General features: G+C 51.6%; 2 protein-coding genes across 2 annotated transcripts; both read left to right on the plus strand.

Moving 5' to 3' along the window:
• The first annotated feature begins 99 nt into the window (after nucleotides 1-99).
• GPR162 (G protein-coupled receptor 162) lies at nucleotides 100-5352 on the plus strand. Its single transcript, XM_042031307.1, has 5 exons — nucleotides 100-219; nucleotides 851-2612; nucleotides 3399-3588; nucleotides 4149-4300; nucleotides 4467-5352. The coding sequence occupies exons 2-5, from the start codon at nucleotides 1773-1775 to the stop codon at nucleotides 4992-4994; spliced, it is 1710 nt and encodes a 569-aa protein (XP_041887241.1). The 5' UTR covers nucleotides 100-219; nucleotides 851-1772; the 3' UTR covers nucleotides 4995-5352.
• Nucleotides 5353-6335: 983 nt separating this feature from the next.
• On the plus strand, nucleotides 6336-17526 carry P3H3 (prolyl 3-hydroxylase 3). Its single transcript, XM_042031308.1, has 15 exons — nucleotides 6336-6815; nucleotides 7408-7560; nucleotides 8244-8430; nucleotides 8557-8688; nucleotides 9579-9712; nucleotides 9973-10062; nucleotides 10374-10426; nucleotides 10607-10665; nucleotides 11823-11947; nucleotides 12068-12163; nucleotides 13133-13283; nucleotides 13452-13569; nucleotides 15921-15996; nucleotides 16417-16557; nucleotides 16831-17526. Exons 1-15 carry the CDS (start codon nucleotides 6405-6407, stop codon nucleotides 17041-17043), a joined length of 2139 nt encoding a protein of 712 aa, XP_041887242.1. The 5' UTR covers nucleotides 6336-6404; the 3' UTR covers nucleotides 17044-17526.
• Nucleotides 17527-17989: the final 463 nt, after the last annotated feature.

Genomic DNA, 17989 nt, shown 5'->3' on the forward strand with positions numbered 1-17989 from the left:
CCCCCCCCCCCCCCCCCCCCCCCCCCCCCCCCCCCCCCCCCCCCCTGAGCCACTAGCTCAGGCTTGGGTACTGAGCCATCCACATAAAGATTAAGTTTACATCTGCTCTGGTCAAGGCACAGAGCAAGCCTGTACCTTCCCGGAATATACTGCTTGGGTGTCCCCTATGGATGAAGACAGAGAAGGGGGTCTGAGCTGGTAGGACCAGGGAAGGCAAAGGTAAGTAGTCTCAGGAATAGGTTAGTAGTCCTGTTCCCTGGGTTTGTGACTGGGGGGTGGGTCGCTGGAGACCAGAACTGGTCCTGCAGAAACATGTGACTGAAAGACTTGTATGTCGAGAATGTGGAATGGCAGGGCACTATCAGAATGGTAGAATGCACCCATGGATGGGGCAGGATGGGAGCAGCAGGTTAAAAACCAGATCATTGGCAGAGAGAAGCTGAGGTCCAAAGACTGTGGGAGCTGTGGGAGCCATAGAGCTGAAACAAGGGGTGTTGCAGTACATGCATGGGGGTGGCAGGGCTGGAATGGCAAGGGATGATGCAGATCAGGCCTTCTGTGCCAGAAGTGGCATTAGTAATGCTTTGGGTAGGGAGCCTAGGACTGGAAGGGCAGGGAGCATGGTGTGTCTCAGCAGCACTGGATTGAGTTGGTGGGGACCAGAGTCCAGCCTGAGCTGTGCAGGGACTGGTGCAAATTTGGCTCTTCTGTTCCCTGAAAGACACAGGGAATGCTCCACACTGTCTAAATCATGACAAGGTGTTAGTGTGGGCAAGGAGAGAGAGAGAGGAAGAGATCTGGGAAGACAGAATGATCTTAAATTACTTTTTCTCTTTTCTCTCTTTTACAGTGAAACTCATGCCCTGAATCTCCAAGGGAACCTTTGAAAAGGATCTTCCCCTCCCTGCCATCTCCTTATTGTTTGCCAGCTGTGCCCTGCGCAGGAAAGCTCTAAAGACCAGCAAAAAGAGAACAGCAAAAAGGACAATGTAGTGAGGGTGCTGTGAGGTCTTGGGTAGGGAGCCCTCTGAATCTTGTTTCTCACCCTTCCCTCTTTGTTGATAGCTCTCTGACAGCCTTGGCAGGAACCTCTACCTGGCCACAAGTGCGGTGGCATTGGTGAGAGGGGAATTACACACAGTGTATGTGCCACCCTCACTTTTTCCTTGGGACCCTTGTTCTTTTTCCTGTCATCTCTGAAACTCTTGCCTAGCTCCTCGTTCCCTAGGACACTGGGCAGCAGGCGCTTACTTCTGCCAAACTGTTTGGAGTCCCTAGAAGTCCCTGTTTGTGTGTGGCCTTCACCAGTCTCAGCAGAACGTGGTTTCTGAGTCAGAAGGTGGGCACATGAAGTAAGGAGAGCTTTTTATTTGGGGGACGAGTGGAGGACAGAGATGTAATAGATGGGGAGGAAAAAAAAAAAGTGAGCCCAAGCGAGTGAGGGAAGAAGCACTGGCAAGTGTTCATGAGCGAGAAAAAAAGTGGAAGGAAGAAAAAGAGAGAGAACAAGGGAAAAACCAGATGAAAAAGATAGAACAAGGGGAAGAAATATAATCAAATAGGAGGGAAAGGGAAGACTGGAAGCGAGACAGTTGATGGCTGTTCTGCCTGGCACCTGGTGGCAATGCCTTGAGAAACCCTTCCAGCGTGCAAACAACTCACATTGCAGCAGCAGATGAGGAGAGACGTGGCTCCCCCAGTGCAGAGTCCCACTCACCCTCTTACAAAATCCCAGCAGCAGAGACAGGGTTCAGTCTAGCAGGGGTGGCAGCATGGGGGATTCTGAATCAGAGTCCACCTTGCACAACAACTCACTGTGGTGGCTGGCATGTGGGATGTTAGCTCTGTTGGCCAACTCTTGGATTATTCTCAGCATCACAGCCAAACAACAGAAACACAAGCCTCTGGAGCTGCTGCTATGCTTCCTTGCTGGCACGCACATCCTTATGGCAGCGGTACCCCTCACCACCTATGCCGTGGTGCAGCTGCGGCGCGAGTCCTCCGACTACGACTGGAACGAAAGCATCTGCAAGGTCTTTGTCTCCACGTACTACACCCTGGCGCTGGCCACCTGCTTCACAGTGGCCTCCCTCTCCTACCACCGGATGTGGATGGTGAGGTGGCCAGTCAACTACCGCCTGAGCAATGCCAAGAAGCAGGCTCTGCACGCAGTCATGGGTATCTGGATGGTGTCATTCATCCTCTCCACCCTGCCCTCCATCGGCTGGCACAACAACGGCGAGCGCTACTACGCCCGTGGCTGCCAGTTCATTGTCAGCAAAATAGGGCTGGGCTTCGGTGTCTGCTTTAGCCTCCTGCTGCTCGGAGGAATTGTCATGGGCTTGGTGTGCGTGGGTATCACCTTCTACCAAACCCTGTGGGCGCATAGGAGACGCCGGCAGTGCCGCCATCAGAGAGCAGAAGAAGCGTCATCCTGCTCTTCATCAGCACACGCCACTTTCAATGTGCCAGCCATTGTGGTGGAGGACGTACGAGGCAAAAGGAGGTCTTCACTGGACGGCTCCGAGTCAGCCAAGACCTCCTTGCAGATGACCAACCTCATAAGCGCCATTGTCTTCCTGTATGACACGCTCACTGGGGTGCCTATCTTGGTAAGCATCCAGTTCTCCCTTTCCCTTCAGAGTTTGCAAGTAAAACAGATTTGGTTTTCTCTCAAGTTTTAGAGAAGAATCTCTCCTGTCCCACCAGCCGCAGAACTGCCGCATCTGAATCTGTGTTATTCTGAGCGGTGGTTTTAAAAAGATTGCAGTAATTCTCTCATCCTTCCGCAGCAGCATTTTCTTAAGTCTAAGCCTGGGGAACACACACCGCACAGCTAAAACCACTGTGCAAGTTTTAGGTGGCTGAGAGGAAATTATTCTGCAAACTGACTTGTAAAATCAATGAGATTTCTATTTCTCCAGTTTGCTTCTGGAGAGCTGATACACCAGCTTTAAGAGCTGATGCATCCAGTTGTCTTTTTCCTTCTGCTTGTATGGCTGTAGGCAGCATTTCAGGTTTTGGCTAGCCGGTTGATTCTCTGCAAAACTGGAGAGCTACAGAAGTTCTCAAAGAGAACCCTTAAAAGAGGAGAGGCTGAGTCACAGATTTTTTTTCCTAGCTGCTGTGTCCTTTGTTAGCACCTATTTAGCTCCAGCTGGTAATGAGCACAGGAAGAAGGGATGCTAGCGCCAGGTCTCATGTTAGAGATATTACAGCTTGGAATATGGTCCAGCAAACCTGGGGTGAGACCCCAGGAGCAGTTTTTCAAAGGGACACAGGGCTATTACTTGTTGAATCCTTTAGAGACAGATTATGATCTACTACAGAATTGATTCCTGTTACCTTTCTCCCTCCCCCCTTTTGTCTCCTTGCCATTGTTTTTCCTTACCTTAAAGGTCGTGAGCTTTTTCAGCCTGCGCTATGATACGGCCCCCACGTGGATGGTCCTGGCTGTGCTGTGGTGTTCCATGGTGCAGACCTTGCTGCTCCCCTCTTTCATCTGGTCCTGCGAGCGCTACCGAGCAGATCTCCGCACCGTGTGGGAGCAGTGTGTGGCCATCATGTCTGAGGAAGACACAGAGGATGGTAAGCTCCTCACCAGCCCACACTCACCTTTCTTCACTAACCACCTCCCCAAAAGACTACAGAGCAAAGAGGGGGTCTTTGGGAAAAGGTTGTGCTGGTGTTGCGAGTGGCTCAGTGAGATTCATGTTATAGCTTGGAGTCAGCAACCACAAGAAAATTTATGCTGTAGAAGGCTCTGCCACTCACATGCAGCCTTAGGACTAGCATCCAGGAAGCATTAGTGCAACATCCTCCTCACTAGTTGCAAGCATAGGTACGTTGTGTGTGGCTGCCAAGCCACAACCAAAGTGACATGCTGGGCCTCAGCCCGACTTGCTGATCCAAAGGTCCAAGATCTGGCACTGAGTGATTCAAAGGCGAGAGAGAAGAAATAGGGCAGTCTCTGGGTGCTTTACTGCTGCTGCAAGCAGAAAGACAAGGTCCTTGTTCAGAGGTGAGCCCTGAGGGCTGCAAGTAGGGCAGCAGAAGTCAGATAAGCATTAGGATGGCGTCCAGGTGCCCTGATAATGCTCCTCTTCTGACTGAAAAGTGTTGACTGCCGTTCTCGTCTTTGCCAACAGATGGTGTGTGCGATGATTATGGTGATGGCAGGATCTGCAAAGTGAGATTCGATGCGAACGGCGCCGCAGCTGCGAAGCGGGACTCCCGGGACATCAAGCTGCTGCCCATGCACCACATGTTGTTGCCCCAGGACAAGGTGCACTACCTGCAGGTGAGCCGAGAGCTAGCAGGGGCAGCCCCACAACCCACTTCCTTCTCTGTCAGTTTCTCACGCCTTTGTGTCCTCTTGACTGTCTTCTCTGAGAAAACCTCAGCTACTCCCTTCCTGTTCTGACTCTTCAAGTCTTCCATCACCTGCCCCCTTCTCTGTTTTCCAGGTCCCTATCTCACGGAGAATGTCACATGATGAGACTAACATCTTCTCCGCCCACCGCTCTGCTCCATCCTTCCTACACAAGTGGTCTTCATCTGATGACATCCGCATCTCCACCCCCCGCAAGCCTGGGGGCCCTGGTTTCTTGCCTCCCCAGCTGCATGACTACCAGCACCGCCGGCGGCCCCCAGAGGATGAGCTGACGACCCTACGGCAATTTTTGGAGGGGGGGCTGATGCCCCGGGGCTGCAGCTCCAGCGCCTGCTTCTTCCGAGATGAGATCACCACGTTCATCGACGAGACGCCACAACCCACCCCAGCCTGCAGCCCACGGCACTCCCGTCTCCTGCTCGCATCACGCCGCGACCGCTGCCTCTCCCTCGGCAGCAGGGAGGAGGAGAATTCCGACCGGCCACGGCGCTGCTCTGTGGTTGGCAATGAAGTCTGGCATCTGCAGGATGGAGAGCAGGCGCCATGTGAAAGGACCCTTGAGGCCTGCGAGCCACAGACCTCCCAGGACCCCAAACTATGAGAGACAGCATCAGAAACATTCAGTGCCATCACAGTTTTTAAATAAAACTTCAAGCGTTCCCTTTGTCCCGGGACCCAATCACTAATTTGCATTCTCATCTTTCTCGCCAGCAGGCAGAAAACACAGCACCCCATGCTGGTCGGGGGAAAAGAAGTGGGACAGATCCACAGAAGGGAGCACAACGGACGGACAGACAGCCTGTGCCTGCTCTCAGGTTACAAACACATCCACCGCTGCCACCGCCACTTGGCACCCTTGCCAGTCCCGTCCCTTTGTGAACTCCACCCTCGCATCCGCTCTGCCCTAAGAGACAAGGCAGGCGCAGAATGGTATTAAAATTCTATATTTGGAGTGTCAATCGTGTGTCTGTTTTTAAAATACTATATTAGTAATAATTTTGTTTCCATAGAAACAAAATGACTGGCCCGATGTTTAATGAAGCTTCACAGGCTTCTGGAAGGGAAGTGCAGAATGTGCGAGGCTCCTTTCCTCCCTCTTCATCCTCTCTTGTCAGTTCCTCTGAAAGGCAGCAGATGCTTAGCAGCCCAGGAAAGGGAATGATGCCCTCAGAGGAGTTGTCATGGGAGACTGGGTAAAAGGTCTTCTGTCCATTTCAGACTTCTGTCCATTCAGACAAGCAGGAGAGGCCTTGGGTTTCTAACATTGCTCAGCAAAAGGTTTTGCTCTGAGGCAACCCCAGGCTTGGAAAGAATTAAATTCTCTCCAAAAAGACCCTGGCCCGTAACATCTCATTTCACCAGTGCAAACTGTTGATTCCAGTGGAAACTTGGTGTGAAACTTCAGATGGCCCAAACTCCTCAGCCAAGCAGGAAAGCTGACAGAGCCTTCTGGGGAAAGGTCCCCCCCAAATGCCCACACCATCAAAGCCGGGAGTGATGAGGTCTGGAGTCTGGGGCTCCTGCCCCACACACAACTCTTGGCAGGAAGGTGCAAGAGTAGTGTGTGGGAGGTGGACCTTCTGGCTGGTGCTGGCTCTAGTTCCAGCCATGGGCAAAGGTTTGGCAGTGTCAAAGGGGCTGTGGGAGATAGGTAGCCCTTCACCCCCAAAGCAGTTCTCCATGTGATGGGAGTATGAAAGTGTCCAAGCCTGACTCCTGACAGATTAACCCCTTAGGAGACGCCTCGTTGGAGGCGTTTGGGTGACCCACTGGGTTCGCGCTGGGGCGGCCGCCCGGACCAGGGCCCGTGTCAGAAAAAGAGGCAGCAGCACTGGGAGTCCCGGAGGCAGCGGCGGGTCCCGGCCGGCGCAGCAGGACCTGGGCCAAGCCTGCCCGCCCACCGCAGCCCCGGACCGGCGCCGCCCCCGGGGTGGGCCGAGCCCGGGGCCCGCCAGGACTCCCGCCCGCGCCGGACCCCTTCTCCTCTTCTCCGCCTTCTCCTCGCGGAGCCATGGCCTCGCTGCTGTGCCTCAGCCTCCTCGCCGCCGCCGCGGCCGCCACGTCGCCGGGCCGGCTGGTGCCGTTCGACCTGCTGTACGCGGACGGCGTGCGGGCGTACCTGGCGCGGGACTGGGCGCGGGCGGCCGAGCTGCTGCAGCGCGCCCTGCACAGCTACGCGGGGCTGCGGGCGGCCCGCCGCGCCTGCCGCGCCGCCTGCGCCCGGGAGGAGCCCTTCCCCGGCGGGCCCGGGAGCTGGGAGGCCGCGCTGCTCGGGCCGGTGCTGCAGCGCGCAGGGTGCCTGCAGCGCTGCCTGGGGCGGCGGCTGCGCCCCGCGCCCTCCGCGCACCGCGCCAGCCGCGCCGTGCGCCGCGACTTCGAGCGCAGGGAGCCCTACAACTACCTCCAGGTGGCCTTCTTCCAGGTGGGCACCGGCCCCACACGGGTGGGAGGCGGCGCCCCCGGCAGTGCTGTCGTGCACGGCAGGGGGCCGGCGTGGCACCCCTTTCTTGGTGGGTCGCCGGGCGGCCGAGGGGGTGTGGACGCCTTTCCCTCAGCCTCGAGAAGAGACAACCGAGAGGGGACCTTATCGATGCGTATGAATATCTGAAAGGGGGTTGCCAAGGGAATGGAGCCAGGTTCTTCTCACTGGTGCCAGCCACTACAAGAGGCAACAGGCAGAAATTGATGCGCAGGAAGTTCTGCCTGAATATTAGGAAGAACTTCTTTAGTGTGCGGGTGACTGTGCGCTGGAACAAATTGCCCAGAGCAGTTGTGGAATCTCCGTCACCGGAGACATTCCAAAACCATCTGCATGCAATCTGGTGCCATGTGCTATAGGACGACCCTGCTTGTGCAGGGAGGTTGGAGCAGATGACCTGCTGTGGTCTCTTCCAGTCTGACCCATTCTGTAATTCTGTGATTCTGTGAACCCGGGGAGCAGCTGGGGTGAGGGGTGGGTGTGAACAGCAGAGACCTGCAGGAGCATGACAGGCACTGCTGCCTTTTCTCCACAGCTGAAGAAGCTGGATCAGGCCGTGTCTGCCGCTCACACCTTCTTCGTCGCTAATCCCCAGCACCTCCAAATGCGGGAGGACATCGAGAAGTACCGGCGTATGTCAGGGGTGAAGTCAGACAGCTTCCGGGACCTGGAGGCCACGCCGCACTGGGTGAGGGCTCAGTGCAGAGTCATGCATGAGCAACTCTTATTCCACCTTAGGGACCAGTCTGGGACCCTGATCTGTTCCCACACAAAGGCCATGGCTTGAGACAGGGCCCCCATACACAGAATCATAGAGAGATTTAGCTTGGAAGGGACCTTTAAAGATCACCTAATCCAAACCCCCTGCCATAGGCAGGGGCACCTTCCGCTAGATCAGGTTGCTCAATGCCCCATCCAACCTGGCCTTAGAACACTTTGAGGGATGGGACATCCACAGCTTCTCTGGGCAACCTGCTCCAGTGTCTCACTACAGTCATCATAACAAGTATCTTATCTCCAATCCAACAAGTATTTTATCTTCCATCAACACCCTTTTTCAGTTTAATACCATTGCCCCTTGTTCTGTCACTACAGGCCTTGGTCAAAAGTCTTGCTCAGACCCCTTTGTGTCTGAAAGGCTGCAGGAAGATCTCTCTGCAGCCTTCTCTTCAAGGTGAGGACAAACCAGTGCAAGTGTGACAGAGAGACTTTTTGATGACAGTTATTTGGCTTAAGTCTGAGATTTGCTGTCACTGTGTGGTTGATTCTGCATGAGCAGGCGGGCCCCGATATGTCAGCACCACCCCGTGAGTGACTCGGAAGTCTCAGGGCATCCACACTCATGAAGGGACCTGGATCTGTCCTTCACAGGAAGCGTATGAGACTGGCGTGCAGCACTATGATGCAGATGAGTACCTGCAGGCCGTGGCCAGGCTGGAGGAGTCACTCTCAGAGGCCCTGTCAGCACTGGAAGAGTGTCGTGCCCTGTGTGAAGGGCCTTGGGAGGATGAGGATGAGGAGGAGAAAATGCAGCCTGGCCTGTATGAAGCCATTGCAGGTAGTGTTAGAGGCACACAGCATTGGGTAGGAAGGCTGTGCTCCCCACACTGGGCACATCCCATCTCCCAGCACTCCTGTCTGGAAGAAGCGTGGACTATTGCCTTCTTGCTCCTCTCTCTTGCAGCCCATTATATTCAGGTTTTGAAGTGCAGGCAGCAGTGCGTTCTGGAAATTGCTACAAAGCCAGGGAGAATTTCTGCCACAGAAGATTTCATACCCTCTCATCTTGATTTACTGCAGTTTGCCTACAGCCAAGGTGAGCAGAGCCACAAACCAGCAGGTTATGCTGTGGCACCACTACACTTGCCCTTTGCCTCTGATCCTGGAGGGCAGCTTGTCATGGGGAAGAGTGGCACACTGACTTGAGCTCTACTTCTATTTGCCCCCTAACTCTTCCCAAAACCTCTGTTTAAGCCTGTGGCCACCTTGGGAGTTGTCCCTTGTGGTCTTCTTCAGTCTCACTGCACAGGTTCTGTGATGTGAGGCTGTTCTACACTTTGTGTCTTTCCTCCAGCGCACTTTTTCAAGACCTTGTTCCAGCTATTTGCTGAGTGTTTTATACCCTCCTTTTCAGTACATGGCTCCAGACCAGGCTCCCACTTCCTACCTAGAGGCTACATGTGCATCTCACCTCAGCAGTGGTGTTCCCTCTGAGTCAGCCCTACTTGCCCTTGCTGAACTGATGGCCTGTTATGACACTGATCATCCTGTCGCTCTGTGACTTTCACACATCCCTCAGCCCTCATCCCTTCTGCATATCCCTGCTCCTCCCCACACTGACCCAACTGTCTCTTATCTCCTCTGTCGGACCACTGGTAAAAATTCTATCTCAAAGAAGCCACTAGATCCCTCATCTTGTCTGTTGCATGAGGGAGGTGGGACCATCTCTCTTTCAAAATATACTTACTTTTAATCAGTTTCTTCTAAACCAGCTCCCAATAAGTATTAAAGGCAGGTCAGTTCTGTAGCAGGTTCATTCCCTGTCTTCTCTGCCCATCGTTGGGTAGAGGCAGGGGTTGATGCGTACTTGGTGTAGGGCCGGCTGCCAGATCCTGACAGGGACACTGGGTGCTGCTGGCCTGTACGCATTCGCTGCTCGAGTCTTTCAGAGACATGTCTGTCCCTTCTCTTCTGTCCCTGCCCAAGTTGGGAACCAGACACTAGCTGCTGAATGTGCTGCTTCCTACTTGCTCTTCTATCCGATGGACGAGCCCACGTTGGAGAAAATGAAACAGTATCGCACAGAACTGGGAGAGGACGCAGCTGTCGCAGCCAGACAGGTAGTTACAATTCCACTTCTTGGTCCTTCCCTGTCCCATAGGACATGATTGCAGTTCAGGAGACAAAAAGGTAAACCCAAGCCCAGGACTGAAGAAACTGGAGCCTGGGTTTACTTCTGGTCTATCACAGTCAGTGTCCCTTCAGGACAAAAACAAGCTTTGATTGTGCACAGCAGTGTCATGGGGCAGGTTTCTGCCCTGGACAGAGATGGGGTTGTCCTTTGTGGGGTGGTTGGTTGACAGTCTCTTTGCTTCCTTAGAGTATTCAGCATTATGTGCAGAGATCTTTGATGGAGAAGAAGTTGATTTATTATGCAGTGGAGCATCTAGGAGAAACTTTTAATGACCCTGTAAGTAACAGTATCATCTTAATCTTCCTGCCATGGTTTCATGGATACTGTTGTCAGAATTCACTTTAGTAGGTCGTGATCCAGAAAGGATCAGATGCTGATGAGAGGGATCCCCAAGTCCTTATGAGGTGGATTTTTAAGGCCTTTCTGCTGCTCCAGGACTGAAGTTAGTTTGAAATTGGTGCTGTAACCATATGCATTGGCTCAATTTGTCTGTCCTGAGAGGTGGGCCACAGTGATTGGTCCGATACTCACTGGAGAAGCAGTGCAAGGTTTGTTGTGTACTGAACCACCTGTGTTTGTTCCTACAGGATCTTTGGACTCCAGATGAGCTGATTCCTGAAAACCTAAAGGAGAAACACAGGTAAGATTGGGCATGTCTGCTAGGACTGCAGTGTAAGTAGGGATGGTACAAGGAACAGTAGTATGTAGAGAAATGGGCACAACAGGAACAGGAAGGATGTGAAATGCTACTACAGAGGAGGGTTAGGCATAGCTCTGTGTACTGACAGCCCTGGTCTCTGTTTTTTCCCTTGCTCCCGAGAGAGGATCAGGAGAAGCAAAAGCAGGAAACTCTGGATGTGGAAGAGAGGGGGAAGAGGGGTGAGTAAAAGAGCTTGAAGGAGGTCTTGCAGCCAGCCAGGCTTAGTCAGGCTAAGTGCTGTCTTTTCTTCCATCCTCAGACATTTGAATGCTAGCATAGATGCAGACTCACTTGAATGGCTCAGCAAGTCTTCTCACTGTTCTTTTCCTCCTCTTTGATGCATGTGTAATCTTGCAAAATCTCGCTGTGTACATCTCTGGCATGTGTACTCAAAGGGCACTGTGGCTGGAGAAGCTGAGAGCAGCCTGAGTATGTGACAAGCCTGTGGATGTGCAGATCCCTGTTCAGTGTGCCAGGAATGTCTACACCAAACCTGGTTCAACTCCACCAGCCCAACTTCAATCAGCATTTTTCTGAAAGGGACATGGAGGGAGGGGCTGGGAAATGGAAACTGGAAGCAGACTATTTAACTCGGGCAAGTCTTTCCCTGAAAAACATAAGTCTGAAGGGCTTGTGGCTGAATGATACAGAGTGCAGTGCAGTCTCGTGTTCTTGCTGGTCCCCTAATCTTATGTGTGGATACAGAGCCTCAGGGCTCTGTCCTGGAGTCTTTGCTTAAAATGACCCCAAGTGGTTCTCTGCTGTGGCACATGTGAGAGCAGAGCCTTCTGAGGGCCTGAGTGCCTTGGCATTCCTCACCACTGAGAGGTTAAAGGGGCTGGGAAACAAGGCCAAAGATCAACAAGCCAAATCACTAGCCAATATCCAGTCTTTCTCTTTGGGGATGAAGAAAGTAGAAGGATTCACCGGAGATAATTCTGGCATAAGATGTTGATGAAAAATGATTGAAAGGAGGGTTGATGGAGGTGTTTACCTGCTTCTTTTCTCCAGAGCCTCACTCCAGTAGGCTGGACCTGTTCTGCTGCCGCAATCCACAGTGCACTCAACTTCCCCCAGCTCCCTGCTGCTCTCCCAGCAAGTCCCAAGTCTCTGCTGGCTCCTGAAGCACGCACTGTAGGCCAGCTTCCCCAGCTGCTGCTCTGGTTCCCCTGAAGCATGTGAGGGGTCTGCGAGGAATGGGCACTTCTGGGGAACTGTCCTGTCTTCTCAGAGAATGTATAGTGTCTCTCCACTTCCTTATCCAGGCTGGGGGTTGGTGTCTGAGGGATTCTTGTCCAAAGCTTGCTCATGCCTATCTGTGCTTGCTTCTCAACAGGTCCTTTGCCTTTCGAGGGTATTGCTGTCACAATGGATTCCCAGCAGATGAATGGAACCCAGAGGGTTGTGTTCGACAGAGTGCTGACGGAGTCTGAGTGTAAGGACCTCCTCCGACTGACAAAGGTGAGGCCAGGATCCTGTAAGAACTCTTGTGTGCTTTCCTCCTCAGCAGGCAGGGCAGTAGGGTTTCCATGGAGGAGAGGTGGTAGCCTCATGCATATCATCTGTATCCTTTTATTCCAGGCAGCAGGGGAAGCAGGAGATGGATACCGGGCAAGACGGTCGCCTCACACCCCACATGAGAGATTTGAAGGGTTAACTGTTTTGAAGGCCATGCAGGTAAAATGGATCTGTGAGTCTGCTGCCTTCTTAATTGTCCAGAAAGAGAATTTGCCACCTGAGCATTTTCTTCTGTGAATTGCACTCTGGGTGGTGTCTCCCTTGCAACATGTGTGGTCTCCTGTGACCTGCTTCCTCCTCAATCACATTCAGGGATGTCGTACGTGGAGGGCTTGGCAAGTGCTTTCTCTCCTGCGAGGCAGGGTTTTGGGACTGCTTGTTCCTGTGAGGCAGCCTTACAGACATGCTTAGTTTAGAACTGGAGAATAAATTAAGGTAGAAGGAGCCTCTTGAGATCTCTAATCTGACCTCTAGCTCGCAGCATGTCTAATTCCAAAGCTAGATGAAATCCCTCAATTCTTTGCATAGGCAAGTCCTGAACATTTCCAAGGGTGGAGATTCTCCAGCCTCTCTGGGCACCTTTGTCGGTGCTGTACCAGTCTTGTGAGGGTGAAATTTTTCTTTATATCTAACAAGATTTCCCTTGCTGCAGCTTTTGTCTGTTGCCTCTTTTCAGTGTGTCTCTCTGAGGGGACACTGTCTCCATGTCCTTTGTAACCCCCTTTTAGGTGACAGGAGGCTGTACTTAGATGTTCCTTTGGCCTTCTCTTCTCTAGACTGAAGAAAACGAAATCCTTCAGCCTCTTTTTCTAAGTCATGTGCTCCAACACTCCTGCCATCTTAAGACCCCTCATTCAAGACTCACTTCAGTCTGCTAGTATCCCTTGTGTAGTGGGAGAGCCAAAATGATGCAGCATTCCAGATGTGGCTTCATGGGCCGAGTAGAAGGAAATAATTGCTGTGCTGTGCAGTTGTACTCCTGAGTCATATTTAAATGAGAAAATGTGTTCTTTTCTTGCCTGAGTGACCACAGGACTTGACAGATGTCTCTTCTTCTGTACTGTGTACGTGTATCATTCCTTACAGTGTCTTTGTAAGTATTGTAACAGACTTGTTTTTCACTTGTAGCTGGCCCAAAATGGGGACGTGGAATGGAGAGACGCCAGATTGCTTCTGCAGGCTAGTGAGAAATCTCGGAAAATCATAGAATCCTATTTTACTCCTGGAAAGAAACTCCATTTTTCATTCACACACCTTGTGTGTCGCACAGCTGTAGATGGTAAAGAATCTTTCATCCTGTTAGTCCCTGTCTCCCAGGGAGTCTCCTCACACCCAGCCACATGCTCTCAGGAGACTGTCCTCCCTTTATTCTCACTGTACCCCTTTCTCTCTGCTTTATTCTTTCTTGAAACCAAAAATGCCCATACTCCTTTCTGTAACTTTTCAGGGGAGCAGGAAGGTCGCATGGATCTTAGTCATCCTGTCCACGCTGATAATTGTCTTTTGGATCCTGAGGGGCAAGAGTGCTGGAAAGAACCTCCTGCCTATGTGTACAGGGACTACAGGTAAGAGCACCTTCATTAGATCATGTGAAGATTTCCCTGGCCCCATCAGAGGATGAGCTTAGCTTATAGAAGCCAGGTGATGGTTGGCTCAAAGCCATCCCAGACTGTAGCGTCAGGCAGAAGGCTGCATCAGTGGCTTCAGAACAAGCTGTGAAACACCTTCCCTGGTCTGGGAAGACCTGCCCTTTTTCCCTCCTTACTTCTCACAGCCAGCTTCAAGAGAGAGCAGAATGAGGCTGGGAGGCTGCACACGTTAGAACCATGATCTCAAACTGTTATTTTGTGGGTCTACTACAGTACTGCAGTCAGCTGCCAGCCCTTCTGACAGGCTGTTTCTTGTAGTCGGGTTCCATCTTTTACAGTCTCCTGTGAATTGCAGGAGAGGGCTAGTCAAGCTCCTTGGATTTCTTTTGTTTGAGCAGTCAGTGTACTTCAGTGACTGTTCTCTCAAGATTCACTGCCAATACTTTGTGTTGGGTTTTTCCATTCCACGTGAGAGTTTATGTCTTTTCCAGCCTGTGGCAAGTTTTGTTACTCTTCTGTGAAAGAACCTGAAATATATTTTAATGATGATGCCAGTTGTTGCACACTGCAGCCAGATGAGGTCAGTTCACTACAGCTGATTCCTCCTACTTGCCATCTCATCCCTGAGCATCCAGAAATTTTACTTATCTTTTCCTTGAATGGTAGCTGTATCCAGAGCAGAAATCTCTAAGCAGCTGTGATGAGGATACGGGACTTAGAGGGAATTCCAGTATCGCTGAGTTGTTTCCCTTTGGATACTGGTGTTTACTTGGTATAACCAGATTGTTAAGTTACCAGGCTTTGTCATGTAACTAGTTAGATCTCTGTCCCTCCTGTGAGAAAGGCTGTCACTTAACTGATCCTTGGGTTCTCTGACTTCCACTTGAATGGATGGTAAAATACCTTCCTAGAATCTATGCTACTGACCTATTTTTGGGAGTATCTCTGTCCTCTTGCAGTTTGAGTTGTGACTGCCCAACCAGGTCACAAGGGCTGAGCTCTTACAGTGTCCTTTTGAATGAAGTCCCTGTGTTCCAAACTTCCTGGATCATTTCTGTGGATCTGTGCTATGGGCATTAATGATGCTATTGAACAGGATTGGACCCTGGGGCCCATGAGTCCCAGTGATGCTGCTCTGGGTGCACCGTGCTCCTTTGTGTGCCAGTGGTGCGCTGGTCCCTGTGTGCTGTTCACAGTTGTCTTCACCTTCTCTTTTAGTTAGAAATTTCCCCCATGGCACCATTCTGAGTCCTTTTACCAGAGTCCAAACTGCTGAGATTGAGCAAGTGTTTCCTTGGAAAATCCACTATTTTTTCAAACGTTATGTGGGTAGCCCAATCTGCTTTTAGTACCCCCATGTTACATTTTAAGACCATTTTCCATTTACTTTTTGTCCTCCAATTACCCTTCTCAGAAATGGAGTCTAAAGCCCTGCAGACTATTGAGGTCAGGATAACAGGTCTGTTTATGCTGCAGCCATTATCCCTATCTTCCTGTGCCTTTGGATGTGTGAGAGCTATCCTTGTTTTTCTCCACTCATGTCACCACCCTGGCTTCACAGCCTTATTAAAACCCTCTGGCAGAAGAGCTATAACTTCCTGGGTTTCAGGGCTGGTAATCCTCTCACTGCCCTTATGTCCTTAACACTACTTCAGCAACCACAGCGTTGATTTGTATTTCTTCCTCCCAGTCCCAGTAATTAAGAGCCTCTGTTGTTCCTCTGGTGTTTTCTATCAGCTTAAATTGAATACCAAGAGGAACTCAGGTAGTTTGTGGTCCATTCTTTCACCTAGTTAACTGTGATCTCACCTGTGCTATGCAGTGGCGTCACTATTTCTCTTTTTGTATAACTTTAGTAAAGAAGTTTCCTGTTTCAGTTTTCTTTTCTGCATGCAGCAGGCCTCTTTTTGATCATTCTAATGTTACCCTGAAATTCCTTGGCTGTTAAGACATGGCTTTCTTTGCTGATCAATCTCCTCTTCCAGGCGTTGGATTATTCCCAACCTTGAAACATAAACAACAGGTTAGAAACAAGATCCATCCCAAGCCCACAACAGTGCCACAGATGCATGCTGCAGGGGATTAAGAACAAACCAAAACAAAACGGGACAAGTGTGTAGAGCTAATTCCCTGGCATACTCTCCCAGCCTCCTGTGGCTTGCAGCTCAGGGACTCCCCTGAGCTAGGCACTGCTGGGTTTAACACCCTAAGATGGATTCTCCTGCTAACTGGTCTGCTCGCTTTTTGAACCTGTGACAAGGAGTGTGGGGAAGCACTTGGGAGGAATAAGCTTCACCGTACATATGTGCTTTTCTGTTTGTCCACAGTGGCATTCTCTACCTCAATGATGACTTCCAAGGTGGGGGCCTTTTCTTCACTGAAATGGACTCTGTGACTGTCACAGTAAGTCTGGGACTGGCCAAAAGAGGGTGAGAGGACTGAAGGCGAGACTTAGTCTGGGCAGGAGAAAACTGGTCGGTTATTGGATCCCGCCACTCCAAAACCAATCTAGTGCTGGTGCAGTGGCAGATTCAAATAGGGGCAGCTAAAGGCAAATTGAGGCAAATCTCAGACAGAGGAGAGTTTGACTCTTTCCTGGCCGAGATTTCCCAGGCTCTTCCAGTCTGCAGGTGTCTGTGACCTTTGTTGTCCCATTGATTCTCTCTGTCCCTCTCCAAGGTCTGCCTTGCTCCTAGACTGGCTGTAGATGCCTAGCAGCTCTCTGCTCTTCCATGTTCCCAGAGGCACTGTCACCTCTGTAGGACTGTGTACTCCAGAGCAGGGGTCTGCTGGCTTCATGATCTCTTCTCTCTCTCCTGGCAGGCCGAGGTGCATCCGAAGTGTGGGAGGCTGGTAGCCTTCAGCTCTGGCAAGGAGAACCCCCATGGCGTGTGGGCCGTGAGCCGCGGAAGGCGCTGCGCTGTTGCCCTCTGGTACACACACTCCCAGGAGCATGCTGAGCAGGTGAAGGGCCACGCTGAAGAAACAAATACAAGTACCTCCAAGTGAGATCAAATCCTGCTGAGGAACAGCTTTTGGGCTTTCCTTTGGGGCAGGGCCTAGTGCAGTAGCTGGGGGTTGCCCTCTGACAAGGTGTCTGGTGGAGGGCCTGTGATGGGTCCTGCAGGAGGGAATGGGCTCTGGGGCATTTGGGTGGATGTGTTTTGTCAGCCCCTGCGAGCAGGGTCGAGATCCCAGCAGGGAGGATTCACATAATTTCTGTCTCCATGGCTGCAGGAACGGGTGAAGGCAGAGGAGCTGATGAAGCAGAGGGCTGTGGAGCAGGACCAGCCTGATGGAGATAAACATGAGGGAACTGATCGCAGCAGCAGATCCTCCTCAGAGCCTCGTGCTCCCAGCCGTGGAACCAAGCCTGCAGATCAGAGACAGAGGCCTGGCTCAGACAGGAAGCAGCACCCCAAGGTGCTACGGGCCAGAGATGAGTTCTGAGTGCACGGGGCCCTGTGGACTGTCACACACCATGGCCTGGCAGGTCACGGGAGGACCGGGACCACGGAGGCCTGGAGCAGTGTATTAGTGTGGTAGAGCCGTAGTGATGGGGAGGGGTGCAGCTTTCTTCTCTGTGGTGTCCCAGCAGCTGAGAAGTGGGAGAAGGGCATAGTGTGGAAGTCAGTGACAACAGGAACTTTCTTCACTGCCTCACCGTGTTTGTCTCACTCAGAAGTAAGAAGACAAGGTCTTCTCACCCCTCTCCTCTCAGTGCCAACTTCTTGGCTATCCAGGGGCTAAATCTGAGAGGGGGAGGAGGAGCCTGGAGTCTTTCAGCAAGGGCTGTCTCACATTCAGGAAGTGAAAACTAAAGCCTTTGAATTTCCTAAGCACCTCCAAAGTCCAGAACCTTGTGGGTGACCTGAGACAGGAAAGATGAGGGTTTGTGAATATATGGAATAAAAGCCAAATGCTGGACACAGATATTGATGGGAGCTTGAGTCTGTATACCAGGGAGACGTGCACACTTGTTTCTGATTGAAATTTAATGAACAAATGATGGAAGGGCATTGAGCCCTCAGTGAAAGATAACAAAGTACTTGCCCAGATGCCAGGTATGAGGGAGATCTCCAATAAGGGAGAGCAAGAGCTCTGACATGGCTAACATGGAAAGGGTGAGGAGTGCCTTTCAGAAAAAGCACTGTACACTCACGTTTTTCTGTCGCAGGGCCTCTTTTTTTTTTGTTTTGGTTTTTTCCCCTCTGCATGCACGAAATTGTCCCTGAAAGCAGAAGAGAGATTTTGTTTATCATTTTCCACCCTGATAGACAATCTGCTGTCACTGCCCAGGGGATTAGTATCCCGAGATGGGATTATATTGTAGCCAAATAGGAATTGAGTGGGGTGGATATGGAGTATCAAAAAGAGCAGTGACCCTTTTCCTGGG

The sequence above is a fragment of the Corvus kubaryi genome, unplaced genomic scaffold, assembly GCF_017639235.1.
Source record: "Corvus kubaryi isolate FWS band 111438036 unplaced genomic scaffold, C.kubaryi_AGA036_p1.0 37341, whole genome shotgun sequence".
NCBI lineage: Eukaryota > Metazoa > Chordata > Aves > Passeriformes > Corvidae > Corvus > Corvus kubaryi.